This window comes from Ceratina calcarata, unplaced genomic scaffold (assembly GCF_001652005.2).
Source record: "Ceratina calcarata isolate Rehan_Ccalc_2016 unplaced genomic scaffold, ASM165200v1 scaffold151.2, whole genome shotgun sequence".
Lineage (NCBI taxonomy): Eukaryota > Metazoa > Arthropoda > Insecta > Hymenoptera > Apidae > Ceratina > Ceratina calcarata.
In genome coordinates this window covers 1246602-1272598 of record NW_017136308.1, presented here as the reverse complement: position 1 = coordinate 1272598, position 25997 = coordinate 1246602, and the positions used below count along the sequence as shown (strand labels likewise).

Sequence of the window (25997 nt, the reverse complement as noted above, 5' to 3'; positions counted from 1 at the left end):
GACATATAACGTAGAGGCGTCTTTAAACATGACTAGGACGAGCACGTGGCAGTCGCATACGACACGCAGATCCCGAATCGTTTCGTTTCGCCACATTGCATTGTAAAAATCTGATTAAGTATATATAAAAGTACGAATCCAAATTGTTTCGAAGAAAGGAAACAATTACCGATTATTTACTTCTAAGGACTGACCCGCAACTCACTCAGGACAAACACAGCACAACGGTACAAGCTGTTTTCCGTGTAAAGAAACGGTGCTACTCTGTCATTAATTTCAGCAGAGTAAGTAGCCTTGATATAAATGGTAAATCCAGAGTTTCTCCAAGCGGCATGACGTTTCTTTCGTGACATCACGAGAACGGACATGAATCAGCTCGCTTCTATCTACTAGTGAATGGAGAGTGGAACTATTGAAATGTTGCTACCGAGTAGATCGGTTTCAGTTAAACGCGCGTTGACGGTCGGAGTCGCGACGCTAAGGGATTTAAAAACTGTTCGAAGTGGAAAGACGAGCGCGTTATGCAAACACGACGTGTACCGCGTTAATATTCAGCGGAGATAACTAAGATTCTTGCAAGTCTGATCTGTGTCTCGTTTTCTCTCATCTTAAAGGAACTAGCAGGAAAACAAGAAAGAGGAAGAACTTGCAAAACGTGGTGCAAGAGTTTAGCTATCAGTGCGTCGTTTTTGATGCTGACCGAATAAGATTAAATACATTCTTTATCGAATAAATTATAAAAGATCGGTATCGATAAACTATGGCTGAGAAGAACGACAAGAAAGAAGAAATTATTTACATGGATGACGTGGACGATGAAGCGAGGGAACCACTGACTTTCACACCGCTGGAAGGTGCTACGTTTAGACCGAGGTCCGGGTCTATGCTGGAAACGGATAACACGAACAATCCGCGGCCAACGTCCGGTCCAGAAATCGACGACCTTCTACCGGATGCGAAGCCTCCGATAGGATTCGATACTCGGGGAATAGACGATGGCCTTCTGCCGAGCCAACCTGAAATTCCCAGACGTCCCGACGAGAATCCGTTCTTTCCGCAACCGCCCGTTGTTCGGATACCCGACGTGAATATTTATCAACATAAGAAAACCCTCGCTCAAGGCATGATGGACTTGGCTCTTCTCTCCGCTAATGCGAATCAATTGCGTTATGTTTTACAAACCGACGGTGGTCATCCGTATTTCTATCCCTCTTTAACGTTGATAGGTGTCAGCTTGCTGCTGCAAATCGCGGTGGGAATCGGATTAATTTGGAACAGTAGGTACAATGTTAAGAACGACAAAGAAATGTGCAAGGCTGCACGAGCAAACAATTGGACAGTGATCGGTATATTTCTCGTGACGATTTGCAATGTTTTTATCTCGTCGTTCGGTGTCGTCGATCAAGTGACAGTAGTAGCCGCACCGGCGGCGGCGGTATAGGCGACTTCATTAGTGAATAAAGTTGAAAGTATTGCAATGACTAAATCGCGGCTGTACGATTGTGGAGCATTCGGTGTAAGAATGTTGTAAATTGACGATGAACAATGTTTTCTATATTTGTAAGTTAAACTTGCACGCAAGAGGGGATCGACTTTAGAACTTCTTGCAATTTCTTCGACAGTTTCTCCTTTCTTTCAATTAAATTCCCTGTTTCTTTGTTCAATTCAGTAGTAAGTTCTGTCAACCAGTTTTCCACTTCCGTGCCATCGCCTTTAAATCTGAGCAAACGGGAAACACACTGAGGTTTGTAATTCTGTGAATTCCCCGAATCCGTTTTCGTCAAGGATTCAAATCTCTCTTGCGTAACGCGTTTCAGTAGAGAAACAAACTTTGAAACCTCGTTCCAGTCGATATCTTGCAAACTGGAATCCAAAGACTTATTGTGTTCTTCGACTACTGTTACCTGTAAGTGTTATTACTATTGTCTACACTTTTTATAACGAAATATACGACGTACGAAAAAGAACTCGAAATATTTACCATCCATTCAAAGAAGACATGTTCCTTCTTCGACCATTTCATGTGAATATCTAATAAATTAGCGATAGCATGTAATTCTTTTATATGCTTTTTATCTTGAACGGAAAGCGTGTTCGTGGCTGAAATATGTTTCACTAGCGCTGCTTCTGATACGCTTAAATGTGGAAGACCACTGACGTTAATAGTTGCAGCATGAGCTTTGGCCGTTAATTTTATTTTCTCAGATACAAGTTCAGATATCTCTTTTATGTTGTAATTCACTTTGCCGTTCAAATACAGTGCATGATTTATCTGTGCAGTTAATGATAACGGTATACTATACTTGGTTCCCTTCTTCTAAAAATAAATAATTTCTAAATACTGGGTTCAATTCATATCGTTATTTTTACGTATGCCTCATAATTACTTGTAATTTATTCAAACTATATGAACATTCCCTTCCTAATTGACTCTTCGTCAAATTGATTCGAGTAATAATATTCAGAACGTTCTGCGTTCCAAGAATCCATGCAAATGCTAATAATAACGGTCTATTATTTTTACTATGTTGGCCCGAGGCGTAAAACTCTATCGCGGAATAATTTAAATATGCGAAGTACAATTTGGTAGCCCCGACGACGTCTAAAAATAAGTTTATTATGCAAAAAATATTTCAGGGAGTATTTCGACGAGGCAATAGAACTCACCGCAACGTAGAACGCCGATATCCATTTGTTTCTCTTTCACGGCATGATAACTTAATATGTTCAACACTTTCCAGAATTCGTCACTCTGATCATGAAAACAAAAACGTTATTACAAATCACGACCGCATCGACACGTGTAACGCGAAAGGTTATAACGCATGACACTCACGACATTTTCGGACGCGGTGTTAAATTTCGCTAGCCTAAAATGTTCAGGTTTTATCGACACGTTGATAGACAGATTTATATGCTGACATAATAAAGTTAAAACGCTTTTTATATCGGACATTATCACGTTTTGAATTCGTTTGACACGTTTCACACGTTTTTCTCGGTTCACGTGACTCGCTCGCTTCAATGCTCGCGACCTTGACCTCCTACTTCAAACGTTTAACAAAGCCATCCTCGTGCTCTACATATGATCGCTCTGAACGTAAGTTAAAATACTGATATACGTTTGGAATTTTGCAAATATAAATAGTTATTATATTATTTATTATACAAGGGAGTGCTAGTAAAATTGACGACCAAATTTGTATGAAATTTGGTATACTCCGACCCTTTGGGATTATAGAATATAAACTACGGTCATTTAGAACACTTGCATAGCCAGAACAACGTTAAACGCGTAGCGTTTTATAGCCAGAACAACTTAGCGAGACTTCAGAAAGGATCAGGCATGCTATTTATTATTCCTCAGGGTACACTTTTACTTACGGATTCAAACGAACGCCGTTTGCTCAGAGCTTCACGACTGAACAAAAGAACCAAGCGGTGTCAGGTGTAAAAAATAAGCTTGTACAGCAGAGAATGAATACTGTTCTACCTTTATCCGCTTGTTTTATTGCACGGCCGGCCAAGTGTAATAACAGATAGACGATGAGTACCATACCTACGACTCCAGGGGTTAGAACGCGGGATTACCGAAGGGTACCATAAATTCTCGTTGCTTTTATCCCAACGACTGACGTTTCGTGATACTTATACCAGGCCTGGCTAATCCAAATCATTCCACGGGCCGCATTTTAGGTACGCTCTTAAAAAAAAAGCTTTTAAAAAGGTAATACAAATACAAAATGAAAAAATTAAATGAAAATAACAAAATTAAAAATGTAATACAAATCCAAAATGAAAAAGCTTTACTATGATTCAATATAATTCAGTTCAGGAACAGATTCTTGTTTCTCGCAAATTTCCATTTATTTAATATTTTTTGTTAGATACAACGAAACATAAAATATACAGAAATATAAAATCGGCGGGCGGGCCGCAGGCCGCGTGTTGGCGAGGAGGACCAGGTCTGTATGCCGACCAATACCAATGCTATGTAGCTCAGGTAATCATCCCTGCCCTTACCCAAATGTCTACTTGGAGCGTACTTACCTGCTTGGTTCGTGTCCTGAGGCATTAGAAACCGCGTTTGCGAGGCCTTTATTACAGGCAACCGAGAACCCCACCTCGTGCTCGAGGAATCTACAGGACTGATAGGGGCAGGACAGGTCAATCGCGTACGGTCGTCTGAACGTGCAGGATCGCCGAGCGATCCGTCCAACGGCTTAGCTTGCTCTTCGTGTTTCTATTTTATTTCCGACTCTGACGCGCACTCGCAATTATCAGATAGCACTCGTAACGAAGTCCCGAGCTTCTCTCCATCATCCTTCATCCGACCAAGTGAAAGAGACTTGTACGCTACTTGGACTTACGCTGTTCACGGATTCCAGCATCGAGAGACTACGGTTTTCGGTTTAGAAAAGTGTAACAGTGAATTCTTTTGTTGTGACTGACGCAACCCGACGAAATGGGACGAAGATACGACGGCTTAATTATGAAGCTCACCGAATTTTGCTTCTTGATAGCACTGGTAAGGATATACGTTTTTTCAATTATATATTCTGTAGTGTTTAGCATTGTGTCAACACGGCGTAAATTCGCGTGACGACAGGCTTGAAAGGAAACCGAATAATTCTGAATATCTCTCAACGTCTCCAACCAGAATAATTCCTTGCGCCTTGGCTTTTACAAATTTCAGTCTGTAACAATTTGAGCGTCTCGTAGATTTCGGGCAAAAATTATTCGGTTTGAAAAATAAAGAAGCGATGTCCCTATATGATGTGCATATTTTGCGTATTAATTAACGTCCATTATATATAAATGCATGTATTTACGTAACACGGGGCCTGATATCATGTAACTGTATCTTGATAGTCAGGGTGAACCTCTGTGTCAAACAGAGTAGATTACTTCAATACTTCTGTCATCGCTCCGATTAACTTCATTCTAACTTCATACATTTAACTTTCGATTCCTTTAGCTCCGAGTAAAGTTTGCTCAACTGTTCATACTCAGGATATTCCTGTGTCATTTGAATTAAACATTTATATATTATCCAGAATTCCATATAGAAGATCGCATGCAGCTATAAAGCAATAAATACTTAAACATATGTTTTAGACGATCAGACATCAGTACTCCTTCGCCAATGGCGATAAATTATCACGTCATTGACCTTCGGTTAAAAATAATCCATGCTATATAAATTGATATTTTGCACATATAATAACGATTTATTGATTATCTTAGCTGAATTTCTACTGTTTTTCAAACTTCTCGTCGTCCTCTACAAGAAAAGTCATGTGCAATTTTTCCGTAGATTCAACGGTTTGGGAGATATTGGCCAAAAACGAAAATTTGGAAGAAATTGAAGGGGTACCCCTTGGAAAAATCTCGGAAAAATAGAAAATTTTTTGTTGTTGTTTATTATTAACAATGTTCTTCCGACGTCTGATTTCTTTTTAAAAAATGCGTTTCTAAAGTGCATAAACTTTTGAGATTGACTGTATAGCCAACTAATACTAATTGCCTGTTTATCGCGTCCTCCTGTACTATGTTCCCAATGAAAATTTTGAATATTTCGTTCATTGAAAGATCTCGAGAAATAATGTGATCAAACGCTTGAGCACAAGTTTCGTGCGACTTTGAAGTCTCGGATAATTTATATTCATTAAGGAAAAAAGAAGAAGGATAGTTTGCGAGGAAAACGTGTATCGATCCTTGGAACTCCTTAATCAAACGATGAATATAAATAAAACAAAGTCACAGACTTGCTACTGCAGAGACGGAAAGAAAAGAGCTTCTAACAAATGTATATTTATCTTGCTGATGAAGTACGCTTCGCGATAAGCCAGCAATTTTTATTTCTTTACTTTTTCTTCGAAACGATGAATTTTTATAACTTTCGTATTGCAATGTTTTTCTACAGATTACACCAAATGTTAGTGCGTACCCTTATGCAAGCGATGCCATTCAATTTGACATTCACAGATCCCTGGCAGATACAGATGAATCTGTTAGAATGCCAGGTACGATATGGATTTTCTAATAAGGCGATCATGAAGTATAGGAAGTATTTGATATATTATTCCTTCCCCCCAGGTTCGTCAAATAGGGATCGAATGTATTCCGACGGTAGCATCGTATTCCCCGGGGACGAGAGACAGGTGCCGGTTTGCAAAGGAACCACTTATTGCGAGAAGGTGAATTCTTATCCGGAAGACTTGATAACAAAGGCGTTACAAAGGAACAATAGTCTCAGATACCTGGAAGGTGTCGATGTGGTAAATATCTTATTTCTCAAAAAATATTATAATCTTCGCTTTGTTCGACTTATTCTAACATCTGTTATTCTGTGTATTCTTAGATACCAGACTTAGTGCAGAGGATCGACGTAAGCGATATACCTCTCTGTCGGTCAACTGTACGTATAATCTACGAAATCATTTGTTTCATAAAAAGAGAAGCTAAGCGTAATATAAAAACTTTACTCATTCTTTCAGGAAAATGTAATATTCCCTCAGTCGGCGGAAACGAAGGATAACGGGTGGAAGTTCGTGGCGAATCAAGATAACTTGAAACAGGGCGTACGAATCGAAACGTGCATGTAAGCATCGCGTCAAAAGTTTTTCCTCGACGGTGTCTTGTTTGATGATACAATAATAATAATCGATCTGTTTCAACAGTATCAAGGAGGACAACAGTTGCACCGTGGTTGGCGGCCTCGCGGAGGGTTACAAGACGACCTGCAAACAGAAGTACATCTACAGGCAGCTACTGTCGTTAACGGACGGTTCGGTGATCCCGGAGACGTTTCGATTCCCGTCAAGTTGTTGTTGTCACGTCAAGTTCGTCGGCGATCCAACGACGAGGATGGGTGTAAGCTTCGGTAGCCAGAAGAGTCAAGTTACGCCGGCCAAAACGCGTAAAAGGAAATAAACGGTTTGAATCGATGTTACAAACGCGGATGCAAGAAAGGACTTTCTTTCCTAGAGCGTTCGTCAATGTCCTTTCGACTCCCAGAGACGTTCACCGAATACAGGTTTACATTCGTCGCCGACAAAAAACAAATCGCGAGGTACATTCTGGAAATCTAACAGCATTACAGTACCTTAACGTTATGTGAAAAATGAAATAGTACCTTGAAACAAAACAGATATAGCTCACATTATTTTGCGACCTCGCAATTTGGATTTTGATACACGTCCTTAATATGTACATACAGACACCCATATATATGTATAGAGAAAAATATGTAAAACTTTATACAAGATCGTTTAACAGTTCAGCTGGTGAAGCTAAGCGTCAGGGTACAAAAGACGCGCGGGCGTTTCTTGAACGGAATCCATCTCTCATGGATATTTGAAAATCGAGTTTAAAGTACCGTAGCTGTTTACCGGTTTCTTAACGATTACAAAATGTATATTGTAACAAAGGACGAGGCGAATTTCTAAAACGGACACGGATCTATATCTCATGTGATACTGTGTGATATTATAGTTATCGACATTGATATTGTGATTATATAGAATAAGAATAACTTTTTTTTATATACGTAGTGTTATAGCGTCAATAACATTTCCCGTTGTACCTATAGACCTTATTTACTTTAATGTACAAAGAAAATAAGTGTGGAAAGTAGAGTATCTTTGATTGTATCTACGAGACCTTAAGAAACCGTTTGAATATACATTTGCAGTTTGTAAATACACGAGTTTTTATTCTTACGTGCGTTAAATACAGTACCATAGTTCTATCCTATTAATTATTGTTTCATCGTAAACTATACGATCGAATCCAACACACATTACGAATTGCTCGCTTTACAGTTTTCTTAGAGAAATTTTGAAGGCTCAGTGAAATATCTATGTTACAGAGGGGTGCAAGTGGTTTTAAGAAAGTACATCTACATCTAAATCGATACATTTCTCCCTTTTCCTTTTGCTTATGTAATAAATTTGTAGATTTAGACTGGTCCAGAGTATACACATATAAAAGACTTATGTAAATTTAAATTTGGATCGTCCGGAACACCCCGCGTTTCCCTTCGACGTTTAACATGGTCCATTATCACGTTCTCCGAGAAATCACAATTTTTATATTTAAAGTATAATAAACGACAGCTAGCATAATCCACGTGGTTTAATTCGAACGGTTACAGACTAGGCGAATACGTATAAATCATTTTTCTCGTTTACTCAATTTTCTTTCTTAATTTTTTTTTTGACACACCTACGTTCCGAAAAATTACCTAATGTAGGTCTCTACACCCTGTTCAGGGGTGAATACAGAAATAGGAAGAATGGGCCGTGCTTTGTGAACATGGGACGTTCACTATATATACGCTAAAAATATTTATCCATTAGTCAGCACAGGTGAACTATGCAAAATACACTTCTTTTCGCTTGTTTTCCTTTTTACAAAAAGTCTACTAAAGGGGAATACTTTACAGTCGCACTTGGAAGTATAAGAACCGTATGTAATACTTAATAACGATATAAACCTACTACTTTAAAAGTTGTTTTCACATAGAAAAAAGATAGAACAACTAAATACAATCAACGTGTAATATAACAACTAATACGCTAGTAGGTTACCTTGTATATCAATAAATGTAGATTTCTCTTCCTCAAATGGTAGATAATATTGTATAATGATAAAATATGTGCTTAAAAAATGTTGCATATAGTATGGCAGTTTTTGTTTCTATTAAGTATAGCCAGTCTTTACTGTAGAATAACGATTCAAACAGAGTGGAAGTTAAATGCACCGTTGCAATAAAAAAAAACATTGACTTTAGCTGCGAAATCGTCTCTGTATAAATGAGACTGATTTTTAATCACCATTCAACTTATTATTTTAGAACTGATTTCTGTCTGTCTTATACGTAAAACATCATCTTTCCAACATGCTCTTAAAACGCAACGTAACTGTATGATCATCTTAATAGAAGGAACACAAGTGTTAAAACTCAGTCATATTTTGTTCTGTCGTAAGATTATTAGCAGGGCAGCTTGGAAGTGCGATTAATTGCTTTTAACATGCCTGAAATAAAGACGGTATGAAATCTGATCTCATCGTAATTTGCAGCTTCTATTATTCGCGTGTTTAAAAAACGATACCTTAACACCGTATGCGTTGTCGTAGCCTCCCTTCATTTGCATCTGCGCCTGTATATTTGACAACTGTGCGCTGCTCATGTCTACATCGCCGCTGCTAATGTGTCCAGTGTGCCTAAAGTTCGTAGGTACTCCTATCATGCTACGGTCTATCCTCAGCCTCTGGTGTGACCTTTGCCTTCCATTGCGTGTCCTTGGACCTTGTTGCATCAGACAGCAGGTAAAGCACTGCATCCAAAGTTCTCCATTGCCAGCCATCGTTAGTCTTAGATGTATGTTTAGAAATCTAAAAGATTTTATAAAATATGAATGATCGTGTAATTGGCTTGTAGGGTCGTTCTTAAGCAATCAAATTTTTAAAGTATAATATAAAGCGAGATTATACGTATTGATTATAAAATACGATCGTGGAAACGTTTAATGTTCGAATATTGTTAATACCGGTTTGCATTTTAGAATGAGAATAGCCAGTATTGCAAAGTGCGAGGTATCAAATTTCAGACGATGAATCAAGCTAATTTTGGCAACGCTTCATAATCGAATTTGATGTTCCACTCGGTAAAAACCGATGAGAACAAACAGAGATTGTGTAGAGTTACTCACTTTAGTCAGTTTTCGGCATCGATTATTCTCGCTCCAATTTATTGCCTCATCATTATGCGAATGAGTCAGGCACACTGATCCGTGTTCGTACGCTTACCAAGTCATCAAGTAATCGTGCTATCGTTCGGTCTAACCTTCGCGATGGCTTGAAACTCGAAGCGGAGCAAAACAAACATTCCCTTCTGATCGATGAGTTTACATGTGCCTGTAAAGGACATCGAGAGGACTATTTGTACATTGCGCTACGGTACGAATCTGAACGATGACAACAACGACGAGTTTCGTGTCTCACGGTAGACGGAAATAATCGACCCGAGCACTTGAGAACAAAGAGAATAGGATGAGACGTACCGGTTCGCGCGATGTACGCTTTCGTATTTAATTCCCACAAGGCACGTATATCTGCTCTCCGCTTCTAAGCCGATCCCTGAACCATTCTGTGATCACTGAATCTCGTTACATGTTCTGTCAGCGTAACTTGAACTAGACCCTGCGATAATCACTCGGATCGGTTTGTTTCTAACTTCGAATGACGTTTAAAGAGGAATTCGAATTTCAGTGGAACCAAATGCCGAATGTCAACGTGATCAACAGTGATCAGTATATAGCGAATTGTAACCTACTGTATATATCGAAGAGCCGAGAAAATCCGAAGGAAGTCGAGGATTGTCGATCGCGACCAATCCATAGAGTCCCCGAGTGAGAACGAGAACTCTGGATCGTACCAGAAAACGACGAACGCGATACGCTAAATATAGAGATAATATTTCCTTGGATCAGGCAGTTGTATCAACGAGATCAGTATAAGAGCATGAATACGCTTTATTTAAATAAACTATATACAGGTTTCTTTCTCACATACAGACATTGTCGCATAATCGAAAATGCTATATACTTACTAAATAAAATATAAATTACCGTTATTAAGATCCTCGACTACAATAACATTGACTTTAGAGGCCTTTACTCTTGTGTGAATTAAACTGTATTAATTGTTGCAAATAGTCCCATTCTTTTGCACGTATCGAAGGTACTCTCAATTTTAATTAATTATCACGAGAATCCCTAAACTATCGTTCTGTCGATTTTGTTTCTCATTGAAAACAAATAGGGACAGAGATATTTTTATTTAAACAAGTATCATTGCGAAGAATAGAGATTAATTTTGTTCTCAACACAGATACCCCTGATAAGAGAGTATTCGTCGTTTCTATACGCGGAGTGCCTAGAAGATATAAAAAAGGCTGTTCGCCATGTATACAGACATGTATACATCGTAAATGTGAAATCGGAAAATGATTTCGTGTTCATCTTTTCATACCCGCTCCGATTCCTTCTCTTTAATATGCGGTGTCCCCGATCCGCGACAGTTTCGCGTCTCTGCTTTATAATAATAGATGTTATTTTAGAATTATCACAGTCTGTGTATTTACAGTATAAACGTTAAACATAACATTCTTCTTAAATTAATTTACTGACGTTCTTTCGTGTAGCGTTGTTTCGAAGAGAATCTCAAGGGAGACTTTAGTTTCATTGCTGCGCGTGGACGGCAGAGCATTACGAGAGAAAATGAGAAAAAAAGCGAGAAGACTCAATTCGTATAAGAGAAAATGAAATAAAAAAGGAAGGGAATACTTCAAAGGCATAAATATCGAAACTGACGTTTCTATATGAATATCTATCGAATAAATTTGCGTATGAAATAATATGAATAACTTAATTGATAGTTACATCTTATAGTTGGACATGTCTTAGTTTTATCTTGTATTTACACCTTAAATATTTATACAACGTTACGTGATAAAAATCTGAAACGTTCTCTCTTTAGCAAACCTATTTCTCGGTTGTTTTTTTTTCATCTAGACGTTAGCGAATTTGATTTCTTCAATGAACGAAGATCGATCATCTAACGAAGTAAGAAGTTTTTTCTATCGAAGTCGAACTACGAAGCAGAGTCAAAACACGTAAAAAAATTATTATATTTAAAAAGAAGGATAACAAGTCAAGAAATTCATCCGACTTGAATGATACCTTAACGAGAAAATAAAATACGCTTACTATTCTATAAGTTGAAAAGTATCGTTTCTTTGAGATATCACTTTCTTGTATTTTTCCGTACACAAATTAATCTGCTTCTCATATCATCGATCGCGTGGATTAATGCCCTGCCTCTCTTTCCTGTACCTCTTCTACGAAACTGAACTTAATAGAACCGTCTTTCCCTCATCAAACTCCGGTCGAATTCACAGGAATTGAAGACTCTCTGAAAAAACTATTTCCCTTGCGATCGAAAACTGCAAGATTCTTCCGATCAATCGGATATGCGGCTATTCCTCTCCGCGTCCACGCACGGTGCACGTCCTAAAGCGAGATTACTTGGTAGGAGACACCAAGTAAATAATTCTATCGTGCGAATCCGAGAAAATCCGTGAGTCTGTCGTTCCAGTCGTGAAGCCAATGGGTCGGCCCGTGGGCGGACTGCCTCTGCTTGCAGGGATTGATGTCTGTCTCCAGGGGCATGTATTCCTCGCCCCTGATACAGAAGTAACTCTTGATCGGGCTTCGACACATCGGACACCGGTCCAGTTTGCCGAAACACGACGCGCAGATGCACGTGTGCCTGCAGGGAAGAAGCGCGCGCGACAGAGGAAAGTATTGGCACACGACGCATAGTTGTTCACCGGCCGTGTTCCATAATGATCCTTCGGGATCGCCGGTGCCAGATGCGACCAAAGCACCCCTGGCCGAGCTGCCGTTGTTGTTGCAAGGCTCCGCGAGAGCCAGTGCCGAACCCAGGCCCGAGGACATGTCTCCTTCGTCGTAATTGGTCGAGTTGCCGGTGGCCAAGTACAATTGCTGTAGAAAGACGTAATGAAGAAAATTAATTCCTCGTTAAAACCTCGAACGACGATCTCGCTGCTGTCTTAGATTGAAGTGATTCGACTTTTAATTCTGACTTGATTTTAATTACCTTAAGACAGGACAACTGTCCGTTGGCTTGCTTTAGATACTGCGCCAGGATCGAGGTCGGCAGCGTGCACACGCTGTCTTTGATGTGAACGACGTTGACCAGAGCCACCTTCCAAATAAAAGAAAAATAGTTTATTGGTAGCAGTAGATAAATATTCAATGAAAAATGGCACACAATAGCGTACATTATGATACAGTTGTAAATCGGAATAATATACATATGTTCATTAAAGCGTTCATTAAACATACTCATTAAGAATGCACTCGCAAAACATGCGACTTCCTTTTTATTATTTAAAGACAATGAATTTGCTCGCTGTATTTCAGCCTCGATTATTACGGTCACCTACATCAATTGCTTCTGTTTCAACGAATATCCGTCGACGAAAGAATTATTTTAAACAGTATAATAAGATTTATGACCATTTGTGCATATTGTTTCTTTTTACCGCAAACGAATGTACTCTACGGAAAAGATTGGAAAATAGAATGTAAAAAATACCCACAGTTTCGTCGGGATGTGGATCTCCGTTATCCCTACGTGTCAGGAAGATCACCAGAGGATAACAAAGTCGCGGTGGTGTCCCGAGCTCCAACTCCGGTGCTGGAAGCGACAGTCTCAACGTTTCTTCTCCGTGAGGCTCTCTACTGTATCTTGCAGTCAAGGAATAATTTGAGACATCGTTACTAAATGAACGTTGGATAAAATGTTCATGTATCAATAAGTAGCATAAATTAAATAAACATCCGCAGTTTATTTTTAACACGAAAATTACGACGCAACGTTCTCGAGGCACGCATGACAATTAATAATTGAATGTTCACTGAAGGCCGCGGTCACGATTTCGATAATATGATTGAACGATAGAAGTTTTTCGAATACTAGCAAAAGGATACGTTTGCGGTGGCGTGAGGTATTGCGCGTGGCCTTGAAGGAGAGTACCATTCAAGGAAGCGTCTCTGAGGGTGCTCCAAGGTTTCCAAAGCGCCAGGTGAAGTTCCCTTATGCTGACACCCCAGAGAGCCTGCAGAGAGTACTCAACCTGACTCGATACTTCGCATTCAACCTCTGGAACAAACAAGGAAAAAGTAACACTTAAATATCGGTGCACAGAGTACTAACAGAATATGTTCAAATGTTTATTATCAATTTGAACGTCGATCCATTCTCGTACGAGTCATTAAGAATTACACAAAATTCTCTCATTGTTGCATTCATATNATGTAATATTTAGTAACTGTTAAAATTTCAATACTTTGTCATTGTTTTTATGTAAGGGTTCATACAACCTTAAGAAGTGATCAAGATCTTATTAGAACAACCTGTGTTTCAAGTCGCCATATGATGGAGAACATAATTATCAGATTAGATTAAATGAACGTATTCTTGTATTACGACTAAATTCAGATTCTATAATAGCATTCGGACGATAAGTAGACTAGACAGTACGATAGGATACGATGATGCTGCTTTGTCTCGCGTCGTGACGTTACTTAAAATGGCAATTACGTAATGAACCCACTCTCGACGTCTTTCTTCCCTCTCGTCTGGCTTCAAGTATAATAACTCCGGCGACCAACGGGGTTTCCAGGTCACGCGTGAGAGGAAAGGCATACTTCCTTCAACTTCAATTCGCGCGAAATTGTTTCTCTACGGAAACCGGTTAAGAAGTTTGCTAATTCCATCGGGTCATCGGACAGCAATAAATATAATTCTCATTTTCATATCCCGGTCATAGTTTTCTTCTTTGCTAATTATCATGCTAATTCGATTTGTCTAATAATAATAATCTTGTTGTTACATCTCGCGCAGCACGTTAAACATTCATGATAAACAACGTGTCTATTCCGGGAATACTATATAGCTGTGTTTTTTAAAACTTTTTACCCAGTCCATATTCGTGTCGTACGACTTAATTATTACTCCGTACACTATCGACAGACCTTGTCACACTTATCTACGCTAATAAGACGACAGGTAGCTCGGTTTCTGCTGCGAATTGACAGAAGGAAAATATTTCCCTGGTGCGTACGCTAAGAAAGTGAAGGCACCTAAGTCAGGGGATCTCGACTCGCGTAATCCTTCGCGAGATTAAACAGGCAATTGGAGGGTAAAAAATTCTCGTTATTCGCGGAGAGGCCACTGTCGAGGAGATTGTTCTCAGATCACACGAGGCCAGCGCGGACGAAAGTGAAAGCTGCCGAGACGGATCGTCCAATGCGGTAGTCTCGCGGCAAAGTATTAAATCAGCCGGCCGTTTCACGGAGCCATGAAAAGGCAAAGATCTCTGTTGCTTTCGCGCAAGGACAGTTTTCGACGACAAACTAGAATCTATCATTTAGCGAGAGAATTATTTTCCTCACTAAAGATCTACGAGCCGGCTGATGAATATTCCGCGCATTGACCTTCTTGCGATTAATAAAGGTACATCGCAGGTTGATACGTATGAGATGTCTCAAACGATTTTAGACGTGACGCCACGTGCAAATGAAGCTGGTCCAAAATCGTTTGAGGTATCTCAGACAATTCATTTTTTCCCACACTATTCGCTCTCTCCACTTTTCGTAAATGTAATTACGCGCCTGTCTGTATGTGACATATAGCGTCAAGAGTTTCCACCTAACCTCACGCTGAGAGCCGTGACTCCCGAGAGACACTTTTGTCCATGTCTGGTATGTGTACACATAATTGTACAGAGAAACGTGATGTCTCCGGTGGCACGAACCGACCAAACAATTCCACAGCTACCAGATAATTTCGTGTTCGCATAAACAACGAATTCCATCGTGGAACCGATCACGGGAACATGTCACGTGTCGAGAAATGCAGGAATCGCGAAACGTGACCGATGCTATTAATATCGCGTTCTCTTAATCCAGTATAATAAAGTTGCAGTCGAAGTAATCTTTACGGTTCCCTTCGACTATTATGCGACGCGACCTCCTATTACATCTGCGCCGCGCTAAGTCGTGATGTAACGATTCAAGGAAAAGTTCTAGGATGGTGCAATGGTCGAAGAGATGGTGATATCATACGCAGCAAATTTCGACTCGGGTTTCTCAAATATTTCCCATTTTATTGCTTAATGCTGTTTCGAGTTCAAGCATGACCGGTCAACCACGACCGATCTTGCTACCAAAGCGTTGCAACGGGCTAAGTAATCTGGGTCAGGTCGTGGACGATATCCTCCAATTCCCTGGAAACGCGAATTCGCAGGGTAAACCAAGTTTCTCCACGTACCGAAGATCCATTCCAAAATCATCTTCCTCTTCGTCTTAATTTGAAGTACAATTTTATTGGAATTTTGGATGATGATTCTTTGTATTATTGACTCGTTATACATGATTTATCCCATGATTTATATAAAATGGCACGACGCTAATCTCTGTTCCTAACGACACGCGACGACGGTGACACAGTACGAAGGTAGGATACAAGTGGACAGCCGCATGAGAAATTCGGTGAAAGGCCAGCGAAACAACCGCAGAATGCACGCTCCTGCGCGTACGGTACGTTCGCGAAAGGTGTAACAAAGTGCACGTATACCGTGCACGCGATCCACTGCATCCGTGGAACGATAATGGATCGGTTGCGTTGACAATATGCCATTTACCCGAGTGGGAAACTGGTTTTTACCATCCGTGCGTTCCAAGTTCCAAGTGTTCGATTTAAAGGACTGCAATTAACCTAAATTCCAGAGAACGGTTAGGCGGCTTCGTTTTTTGGCGACCCTCTAATGCGCTCTAGACCGGCAATATCACAATAGATGAATAGCAGACGTCTGGTAGAATACATTTTTATAGAAAATGTTAAATTGCATCAACCAGTGGATAAAAAAAATATATAATTCTATTTAAAAGAAGAGGAGATGACTAAGAAATCTCTGTAATTCTTCCATGTACAAAAATACTTCTATCGAAATTTCCTTTAAACCTAAGCAATTATTCCTGATCTAACTTAAGCAAATATTCAAGTATTAAAAATTAATGGTCAGATGATTGACAAAATCTGCGGATATTCGAAGCGGGGACGTCCCCAAGGGAAAAAAGGTTCGTTCATTAAAAGTCGATAGAAACGATGTGGAACGGTCGATTATCAAATATCGTTGCATAACCCGGACAGACCCGTTAATCCGTTCGCCTGGTTGCACCAGCTGCTCGTGGAAATCGGACCACTTGTTCGCGTGTACATACAGTGACCACAATAAGTACCGACACGTACGCCCTATTCCTCGATGAAGCATTCCTCGATCAGGTTTCAAGCTTCGTTCTCGCGTTGCTGAATTCGATCGTAGGAAAGTGCTACCGACGGACCGGAAATTCAACGCATAGTCGTTGCTAATTGACGCTTAAATACCGAAATAAATGAGGTAGGAACGGCGATACTTGTGATATTCACTGTACGCGTCTGTCTCTTTCAGGCAAACGCCGCCGGGAGCTGGCCGAGCGCGAACTCGCGATTACCGTAATACCGGCGCGTAACTTGGAGAAATTACGAAATTATTCTTCCTCGCTTTTTAGCACCGTCGACAGATAAAAATAGAGTCGAAGGTCACCGGTCAAAATCCAACTACGACCGCCGTCGATATTTGCCAATCAGGGGTTGAAAGAGTCATGGAACTCTGAGACGAATGTGCAATTTGGCAGTGGATGAGGTAATTATGCATCGATACGAGATTGCAATCTAACTCCTTTTCCTTACGATAAGTCAAATTAAATTAATATTATTGTAATTTCATTCATGAAAAAATAATAGACAATTTTCTAGAGAAATTAAAAATCCAGAAACTACGCGACCTTTCATACAGTCTAATACTACTCATCTTAATTATTCCTAGTTTTCTAGTAGAGGAAGAAGGTTTGAATGGAAGAAACAAGAGGACGGATTTAATCAATCTCGGTAGGTCTTTCAAATCTCCGATGTTCCTCGTTGTTATTACCGAGGTTCCATCAACGCGCTGTATACTCTTTTGTCTCGTCGACGAGTTATTGCGTGCCTTGAGAGTAGTTCTCGAGGCTTCTTTTTCTTCGTTTCCAAGCGTGACTCAACCTTTCAACGCCGAGTGTTCCAAGCAATAGAACTAACGACGATCTGCTCGATCTTTCGACGTTTCGCTGACAGACCACATATAACACTCTTTGAATAATCAGGAAAAAAAATGGTAGAAAATGTTTATTTATTGCAAGTCAGGTAGTGATTATCTCCGACATAATTAAAGAGGGACATCATTTGTAGTTTTTTCTAACTTGTAAGATTAATGGTAATCACAAAACTGGAATTTATTTTCGAAATACACGTGGCATTAAATGAAAAAGTGATTATACAAGTGATAAGTGAAACACGTTTAATCGGTTTCATTTATCCTCGTCTCTCGATTACCCATCCAATTACCAATTTATTAGAAAAGAAACAAGAACGTGGCAAAATTAAATTCTAATCCAGGCATGTCAAACACGCGGTCTAATCATTTTAAAAATCGCGTTTTATTAATTTTTTGAACATTGGAAACATGCGGTCCTCAACTTAAATACAAAGTAGATCATGTGGCCCGTAATATCATATGAGTTTTACATGCCTGTTTTAATCGGACGCCGAATACGGTGCGCACACTTGGCACCGACGAAAAGGCACGCGATAAATCCTAACGTGGAACGCGTGTTCACAGAATCAGAAAGACATCCATAAACACCATGTCCGATCGTATCTGTTCATCCTTGATCGTACGCACGGAGTGTCACGTAGGCAACGCGAGATACCATTTTCTCGTTCGCCATTCCGCACGAGAACTCCGTGATACGGTGTGGACCAGCAATATTCCACATTCCAACTGGTATGGAAACCGTTGCCCGATCGATCAAATGAACTCGATCCAAAACCGTCGTACGTTCCCAGCCTTGAGGCTGAAATGATGTCGAAATCTACGCGCAGAAGCCGGTTGGTGAACGCGAAAACGTACGTCCGGTCATAGAAACGTCGAGATTCGACCCACGTTTGTTTTCTCTACGAAATATTCAGTAGAGAATGAAGGCTTTCAAAAAAAAGACAGAAAACGTTGCATTAACACTAATTAGAACTACCGACGATTGACGTATACCTGGTTCTACCGGAGAGATCAAAATGTCTTGTTTTTCTGATGAACAAGTCATAAGAAAAGACAGCAATGTTTACGCTTTATGAGTGAAAATTGAATAACAAATTGATAATGATAATAATAATAATTTAATAACAATAATTTTCAAAATAATTACTTTTTTAACCTACGTCCAGTGGAGGTCTTTGAACATCTTCACTAGTGGACAGGGTCAGCGTACGTTAAGAAGTTCAATACGTTCACGAATACTAAATAGGATAAGAGCTTAATGGACTTCAATTATTTGACCAGACTCCCGTGCCTCAGTTTCGTTCGGTATCTCTTCAAATGAGAATTGGTACAGCGAAACGTACAGTCTCAAGTATAATTAAATATTGTTAGATAAATGCTTCTGAGAAAGCCTACGTCGTGGGGTAAAAATGTATCGATGATCGAACCGGAAACGATGTGTAGAGTAATGAGAAGTAATGAATAAGAAGGCATGCAAAAGATCGAATTTTTAACCAAAAGTATCAATTTCTTAAAGAATCGAATCGGAATCGAACATCCCTACTTTAGTCTCTGTCCAACAGCTCAAGTATTAAGACAGTCTTCCCTTAATGCATTTCAAAATAATACAGTAAAACAAGAATTAAATATCACCGAATTTCATTTAACTACACACCCTATATTCCAACAAATATTTATATATTAAATAATGAAGGATAAGAATCCCGTCGGCACTCGGCACCTCAAAAAAGTGGCGGTTCGAAATTTTTCCTTTTACCGCTGCAGCTTCTACATATACGTTGTATGTAGGTACATATAGTATATAGAAGCGAAAGCGTACCGCAGTCACTAATTGTTTCAGCCACTTGACTCCGCGTTCGCAATCTTCCGTTCCGTTGGTTGTTTTTTTAAACGAGGCTCATTTCAGAATAACAAGACTCGCAAGTTTTTCCTACGCTCGATACTTAGATCGCTAGATTCTTTTTCTACTAACGAACAACAATCGTTACGTATGTAAATTAGTACCGCGATGTGGCATTAAGACAAATGTTCGTTCTTTAATTTCGTGCATAAGAAATGTTCGAATTCATTTGCAATTCGTTATTGTTAATTATCGCACACCGCGTTGAACGTTTGCTGAAAAATAGAGATGATAATTTCAGATTCGTTTCCCAACGGATGAATCAGCGGGTTTCTGTCACTTCACAGTGGAGCAACAGGAAAAACTTGACGTCTTATAAATAGCGTCTAATTAGAAAACATTTTTTGGTTCCCCGGTGTTGGAGTCGTTTAATCGATTACAATGAACGGCGACCAACAGATCTTGGGATTTTATGCACAACAAAGCATTTACGTATGGTAATAGTTTAAAAAATGCATTTGAAATAGTCATTTCATTCATCATTTAAAATTTAAACACTGCAGTATATACTCATCCTCTAATGTGCACGTGGCAAGCATTTTTTATTTTTTTATCTACCGCAGATACGATTTTTCTGTAAGTGCGTAGAATCCGCAGTCTACCGATCGATTTTATCTTCTCCGTCTAAACGTCCGCATTGTCCGCGAACCAGTTTGGAATTCCTGCGGGATCAATTATTCGTCGAGCTCTGTTTGTTTCTACCATTTCTGCGTTTACTTTTCGCCCATCACTCGCCTCCCCGTTTTTCTTTTCACTCCTCGGGTAAACAGAGTACGTCGCTTTCAGGAAACCTTCTTTACTCGCACGTACAAGCATCGTACCGTGGCTGGTATAATGCAACATCCTGTCGAATCGTTACCTTTGTGTTACGTAAAACGCGACACACAAGAGAAAGAGAAAAGAAACGTGCATAGGAGCGGTTATTTTCCTTTCTTTTTCTTTCTCACCCAATCCCTGCCCCCCGTCCTCCTCTCCATGACATTTTTATTTTGTCCACAAGACAATTGCGAACTCGACGACTGCAATCATCCTCTCAAACTCCTACTTTCGTTCTCGCTCTCATAACGCGCAACAACCGTATCGTCGGCTGTACATGCGCAATATCTATTGTTAAGAAAGAAATTGGATTATTCTGTTCCGGTTCTGCCGACATGCTAAATAAATTACTCGCTTCTCTCTATTAAGCTACTTACAGCGTATCCTCCTCCTACTGTATCCTTTCACACGAATCACATAATAAATCATACAAAAGTCATGCAATATAAATCATGTATAATAAATCGTGTAGAACAAATGTTAGGGTTGTATAAACCATTACATAAAAACAATCGCATTACCAGTGTGAAATTTAAAAAAAAAAACGAATTCTTTTTTGCATTTTTCAAAAGTTTATACCTTCGAAGATATCATACTAAAATTTCAAGGTAAGATCTTAACTAGTTTTCGAGTAGCAGCCTTCTAATAGTATTAATATAATATAAGTAATAATGTAATAGTTAATACTTTAAACGCGTTCTTCTTGAAATTTAATTGAATGCATTCTCGGATTTGAGCAAACAGCAATTTATTTTTATAACAGAATCAGTTAGCTGTTATTTTAAGTGACAGAGATTTATGAATGGCGTGCAACGATGATACGCAACGTCGATACGTAACAATGACACGACACACGAGATCAGAGGGGAAACTACTACATATATACGAACAGTTGTCCTTGAAATTTTAAATTATAATCGCGTTGATTCAGGCTTCCTATTCGACTCGTCCGCCGACACGGAGAATCGATCACGGCGTGCAATCGAACCGTAACGACTTCTATTTTAAGACTGCCTGTTACACCATTGCATAAATTCTCAACAAAAAACTGTCGCTTCGAATCAAGTAAGTATTTTTGAGTACAATTCAAATTGAGAAATGTCCCTGAAGAACCATGTTCTCATATTTATTAATTCGTCGCGTTTTACGAACAGAGTGTTTCGCAGTTAGTTGCTACAATGGCTTGGGATGCGAAATTGAAGCGAAGCAATTTTGAAAAAGGGCACAGGCTCCCGGAAGCTTTAACCAGAACGGAGCAGTAATGTATTCACGTGAGATAACGGTTCCTCCAGTGGAAAGAAAACGGTTTCTCGTTTGGTTCAAGTCAGAGTCAGCTACTGTCAAGGCTTAAGAAAGTGGTCTTCTGGAAAGAAGATTTCTAGGACACCGTTTTTATTATTGTTATCGACACGAATAATCCAGACGGAACGATCGGCCAGGAAGTCAGGAAAGTCGACTACAAATCTTCAAATTTACGGAACGACAATTTTCCTCCTGAAACAGGGAAGGCAAACGACGGTGACAAAAATGAGAGAGAAATTCTCGCAAACTCAAGATATTTTTGCACCTACTTGCATGTACCGTTGCTTCTCGAGGTGCGAGCGAGAAGCGTGGAGTTCCGCGAGGGACGATACTTATGTATACACTAACAATAAGACTATTTTTGCGCGAACTAACGTGTTTCTATCTAAGAGAGCTATGCACGTTTCCTCATACGATAAATATTTATCTCCGTTATAGTCATTCGGAGATCAAGAGAACGCTCTTCCTCGTCTAATATCCCTGCGAATAAGTATCCACCGTGTTTGTTTTGTTTAACATACGCGCCCGGTTCTGTTTATCCTTGCATTAAAGAACTCAAGCGAACCGACTTGGCGTGCAACAACAGCAATTGCTCATCTTTACTTATTCATCATTAAAATGGTCATCAACATTTACTTATCGCTGAGTAATTAATCTCGCGAAATGACGACGAGGACGCGACGTCTACTATCGATGCGTAGGAGTTTCGAAAACGGATGCGGCGATGAAAAATGCGATAGCACGGGACTAAGTAGAAGATTCCGTCGATCACCGCCGACTTTATTTCGCCGGTGGAAGGAATCTTGCAATCGACTCAACGACGTTACGTCACTGACCGGCTTACCTTTCGTAACCTGGACCACAAGTTCTTCTCTCTTTCTCGATCCAATCGCGATTACGCGTTGCACAATGCCTGGGAGAGCTCTTTAGTACCGGCGAACCGTTCGCCGCGTACATATAATATTTAAGAAAATGCCACCGATTAATGTGAGTCACTTTTGTCTCGCGTTCCATTTCGTCTCATCTGTTCGTGTCTTAAGTTTTCGAACAAACCGATGAACTTAATATGCATAACATGGATTTATATATTGTTGGATGCCTAACTGTTTACCTCCTAGCTGTCTCTAGTTTTAAGAAATGTACAAAACAACTGAGTCACAGGGCTTGGAGTGACCCTCTCCTCCTTACAGTTAAGGTATGCATAAAATAAATCATATCATCATAACATTAGGTCCTCTTTGATCGACTAAAGTATTTGCTTATCATATTTTATAATAAATTTTGGTAAGACAAGTATGTGACTCCCATGAATTGAATGAAGCTTTCGCATTCTGATTGTTACGCGTTAGAAAAGGAAATAACAGGAACTGTCGTGTTAGAAATAACTTGAAGTGTTCCCCTTTGCTGTACGGTAACTGACAATTAGTTTCATTAGCAAACGATTTACATTTCTCGATCGTCCCGTCCAGTGATCATACACATGGTTCCTCAATTCATTAACCTCCTTATTCATTAAATTCATTGACCTCAGCAAGAATAATTCAACGTTTACTATCACTGATTATTCCGTTCTTATGAAACTCTACGTATATTAATTGATAGTTAACGATACACGTTTTAAATCATAGGCTAGAGATTTGTATGTTTTTATGATCATGGTGAATGTTCAATGTACAAAATATTAGAAGCTGAATTCTGTAAATTCTGTAAATTTTATATTTTGTCTTAAACCGACCTATCGATTACTGAAAAAGGAATCGAAACTCTAACAGAAGTAAGGATCCCACGCTCTTTCAGCTTGGGAAACGCGCACACCTGTCGGTTCAGGGCTGGCCATTAATAATGCCTGAATCGAGCCCAATTCCAGTGAAAATTGTTTCACCTATTGTCACGTAGCTTACGTAACGCTCGTTTATTCCACCAGTTGTCCTCGATGAACGAACCTCCGCGATCGACCCTCGACGCTTTTACATGGCCACCTTTGCCTACGGGTTTAGAATTCGAAAATATACTCTGCCCTTGCCGGGAACTATCGTCATATCGTGCGGGAAAGGCCTGGCATTTCCACGAAGAACGATCTATCGATTTTACAAATTAACACAAATGTACAGAACATTTGTGTTTACTCTTATACCGAGTCATGCTCATCTTCCAACTTCCACTTTAAGGATGTATTGATAGTCAATCCGAAAAGTTTATGTACCGAAAAGGTAGCTAATTAATTCCTACTGGAATCTATAATGCTATCATCGTTTAAGTACATAGCCTATACATCCTTAAACACACAGGAGGAATCAGTAAGAATTACCAATTGAAATAAACGATTCTCGTTTGATAAAAATACATTTTCTAGCCAGTTGCTAAGTTCAAATCAAAATTTACAATATCTTCCAAGGCTCTAGCATCGCAAGATCAATACATTAAGATAACTTCAATGTACATAAGTTTCTTTTTCCTTAAAGATGTATTGGCTATACAGTCAATCCCAGAAATTTATGCAGTTTAGAAATGCATTTTTTAAAAAGAAATCAAACGTCGGAAGAATATTGCTAATAATAAACAACAACAAAAAATTTTCGTTTTTTCCGACATTTTTCCAAAACATATAAAGATTCCTCGAAACTTGTAATTGTAATACAACAATTGACAATAGGAATTATCGAAGATTCATCGTAACTGCATGTGTTTAAAATAACAATAAATCAATAATAATAATGGTTCATCGATGAAGTGCAGATGAAATAGCGTCATAGATCGTTATCATCGTCGCTCTGATTAATCGGTTTTTCATGAACAATTGGACACGTGCTCGGTACGTATCATTGTCACGGCATGGTCCGTGGCACGGTTCGAATGAGATCCAAGGCACGCACGCAAGGCTAACAGAAACTAGACCTACGCGTAATGAACGTACTCGCCGATCCGCACATACGATTTTAATGAATTTATTTAGGGTACACGCATAAACCAGCGGTAACCAGTAATAGAATATCTTTTTATATAAGAAAACTAATAAAGAATCGTGCAGTAAACCGTATCATTAACCTTTCAGAACCTTTCATAATTTATGTTTCTGGAGTTCTGGCGAATAAGAAAATTAAATTATACTTAGAGTACTCGACACTAGTTTAAATTTTTTCTTTTAGATTTTTCCATTACAAATTGAAATAATAAAAAATTTCCAAAGATCCACAGGTGGCACACGAGGATACAAGAGAATAAAGACTTATTTTAATTGATAAAAGAAATTGCTTTGAAATTGCACGTGGCTGCTATGGACTCAGTGATTGAAACGTAGAAAGAAAATTTCGTGGGTGGCAATTAGATCGCGAGACGATCAAGATCCGATCAATTATCCCTCGGTTAAATGACTCAGAGTGACCTGGCCAAGCGGTCAAGGTAACGTTTCGTAACGACGGGTGCTTTCACACCTGCATACCAATTACGACGAGCAACAGGTAGGAGGATCATCATCTTTTTTTTCTTCTTACGCGCGCCTGTAACCTACTTTCGATCTGATCGGGTCGGATCGCGAGTCAAATGGTTTCGTCGTTAATTATCCCACGATATTTGCGAAACGAAACTCGCCTGCACTCGAGTCGAGGAACGAACAAACAACTTTCTCATGCAAGCATTCTAAGCAGTTTGCAGATTTAAGAACGCGTTGAAAATATAAAAAACGTGTACATTATATAAAAAAAAAATGCTCAGGCGATAAAAGATAGCAGACTTTTTATAAATGATAGATAAAAATGTTATTTTGCATGAAACCCGGTAATCGTCATTAGTTTAATTCGTCAACGAGGATATACGTTTGGCGACTCGGAGGAGTTTCTGGTTTGCCTCGTGGCAAGAATCGTCGGGATCGCCTGGGACGACGCGTGAATTTTGACGACCGTTCAAACGCCAAAACGAATACTAATCCCGCGAAAATTAGATGAAACGCAGGCGAGACACGTACATGAGTTTGTACATCAACCGTGCGAGATACGATCTCCGGTTCTCCGCCTCGTCTTTTTCCCTCCAGTGCCGTTTCTAATTAGAATGTTAATTACACGAGTGTAACGAACTTGACGGATGGAACGTAACTCTTAAGGATGTATTGGCTATACAGTCAATCAGAAAAGTTGATGTACCTTAGAAAAACGCATTTCCTATAATTAAAAACAAATCAAATGTCGGAAGAAC

At 39.4% G+C, this 25997-nt stretch overlaps 5 protein-coding genes across 7 annotated transcripts in view; 2 read left to right on the top strand and 3 right to left on the bottom strand.

Moving 5' to 3' along the window:
* Positions 1–48: 48 nt before the first annotated feature.
* LOC108632097 (ninjurin-1) lies at positions 49–1565 on the top strand. Its single transcript, XM_018036418.2, has 2 exons — positions 49–284; positions 615–1565. Exon 2 carries the CDS (start codon positions 761–763, stop codon positions 1439–1441), a length of 681 nt encoding a protein of 226 aa, XP_017891907.1. The 5' UTR covers positions 49–284; positions 615–760; the 3' UTR covers positions 1442–1565.
* LOC108632095 (uncharacterized) lies at positions 1554–3401 on the bottom strand. Of its 2 annotated transcripts, XM_026819388.1 has the most exons (6): positions 3385–3401; positions 2837–3094; positions 2668–2752; positions 2388–2602; positions 1982–2317; positions 1554–1904 (listed from the first exon to the last, which is right to left on the bottom strand). In XM_026819388.1, exons 2-6 carry the CDS (start codon positions 2954–2956, stop codon positions 1566–1568), a joined length of 1095 nt encoding a protein of 364 aa, XP_026675189.1. In that variant the 5' UTR covers positions 2957–3094; positions 3385–3401; the 3' UTR covers positions 1554–1565. The 2 variants fall into 2 exon arrangements, with proteins under 2 accessions (XP_026675189.1, XP_017891905.1); XM_018036416.2 differs by lacking the exon at positions 3385–3401 and having other exon boundaries at positions 2837–3376.
* A 556-nt stretch (positions 3402–3957) lies between these two features.
* On the top strand, positions 3958–7706 carry LOC108632096 (protein spaetzle). Its single transcript, XM_018036417.2, has 6 exons — positions 3958–4528; positions 5927–6026; positions 6100–6281; positions 6365–6421; positions 6501–6604; positions 6684–7706. Exons 1-6 carry the CDS (start codon positions 4466–4468, stop codon positions 6934–6936), a joined length of 759 nt encoding a protein of 252 aa, XP_017891906.1. The 5' UTR covers positions 3958–4465; the 3' UTR covers positions 6937–7706.
* On the bottom strand, positions 7690–10359 carry Spec2 (CDC42 small effector protein Spec2). Its single transcript, XM_018036422.2, has 4 exons — positions 10071–10359; positions 9720–9924; positions 9120–9402; positions 7690–9042 (listed from the first exon to the last, which is right to left on the bottom strand). The coding sequence occupies exons 3-4, from the start codon at positions 9372–9374 to the stop codon at positions 9034–9036; spliced, it is 264 nt and encodes an 87-aa protein (XP_017891911.1). The 5' UTR covers positions 9375–9402; positions 9720–9924; positions 10071–10359; the 3' UTR covers positions 7690–9033.
* Positions 10360–10523: 164 nt separating this feature from the next.
* Positions 10524–25997, bottom strand: part of LOC108632094 (cell growth regulator with RING finger domain protein 1) — a 34980-nt gene continuing 19506 nt past the window's right edge. For both annotated transcript variants that reach the window (XM_018036415.2, XM_018036414.2), the window contains exons 3-6: positions 13587–13758; positions 13196–13337; positions 12691–12798; positions 10524–12575 (exon numbers count right to left, since the gene is read on the bottom strand). In XM_018036415.2, the coding sequence (XP_017891904.1) occupies positions 12123–12575; positions 12691–12798; positions 13196–13337; positions 13587–13758 (875 nt within the window). In that variant the 3' untranslated portion in view covers positions 10524–12122. The remainder of the gene's footprint in view (positions 12576–12690; positions 12799–13195; positions 13338–13586; positions 13759–25997) is intronic.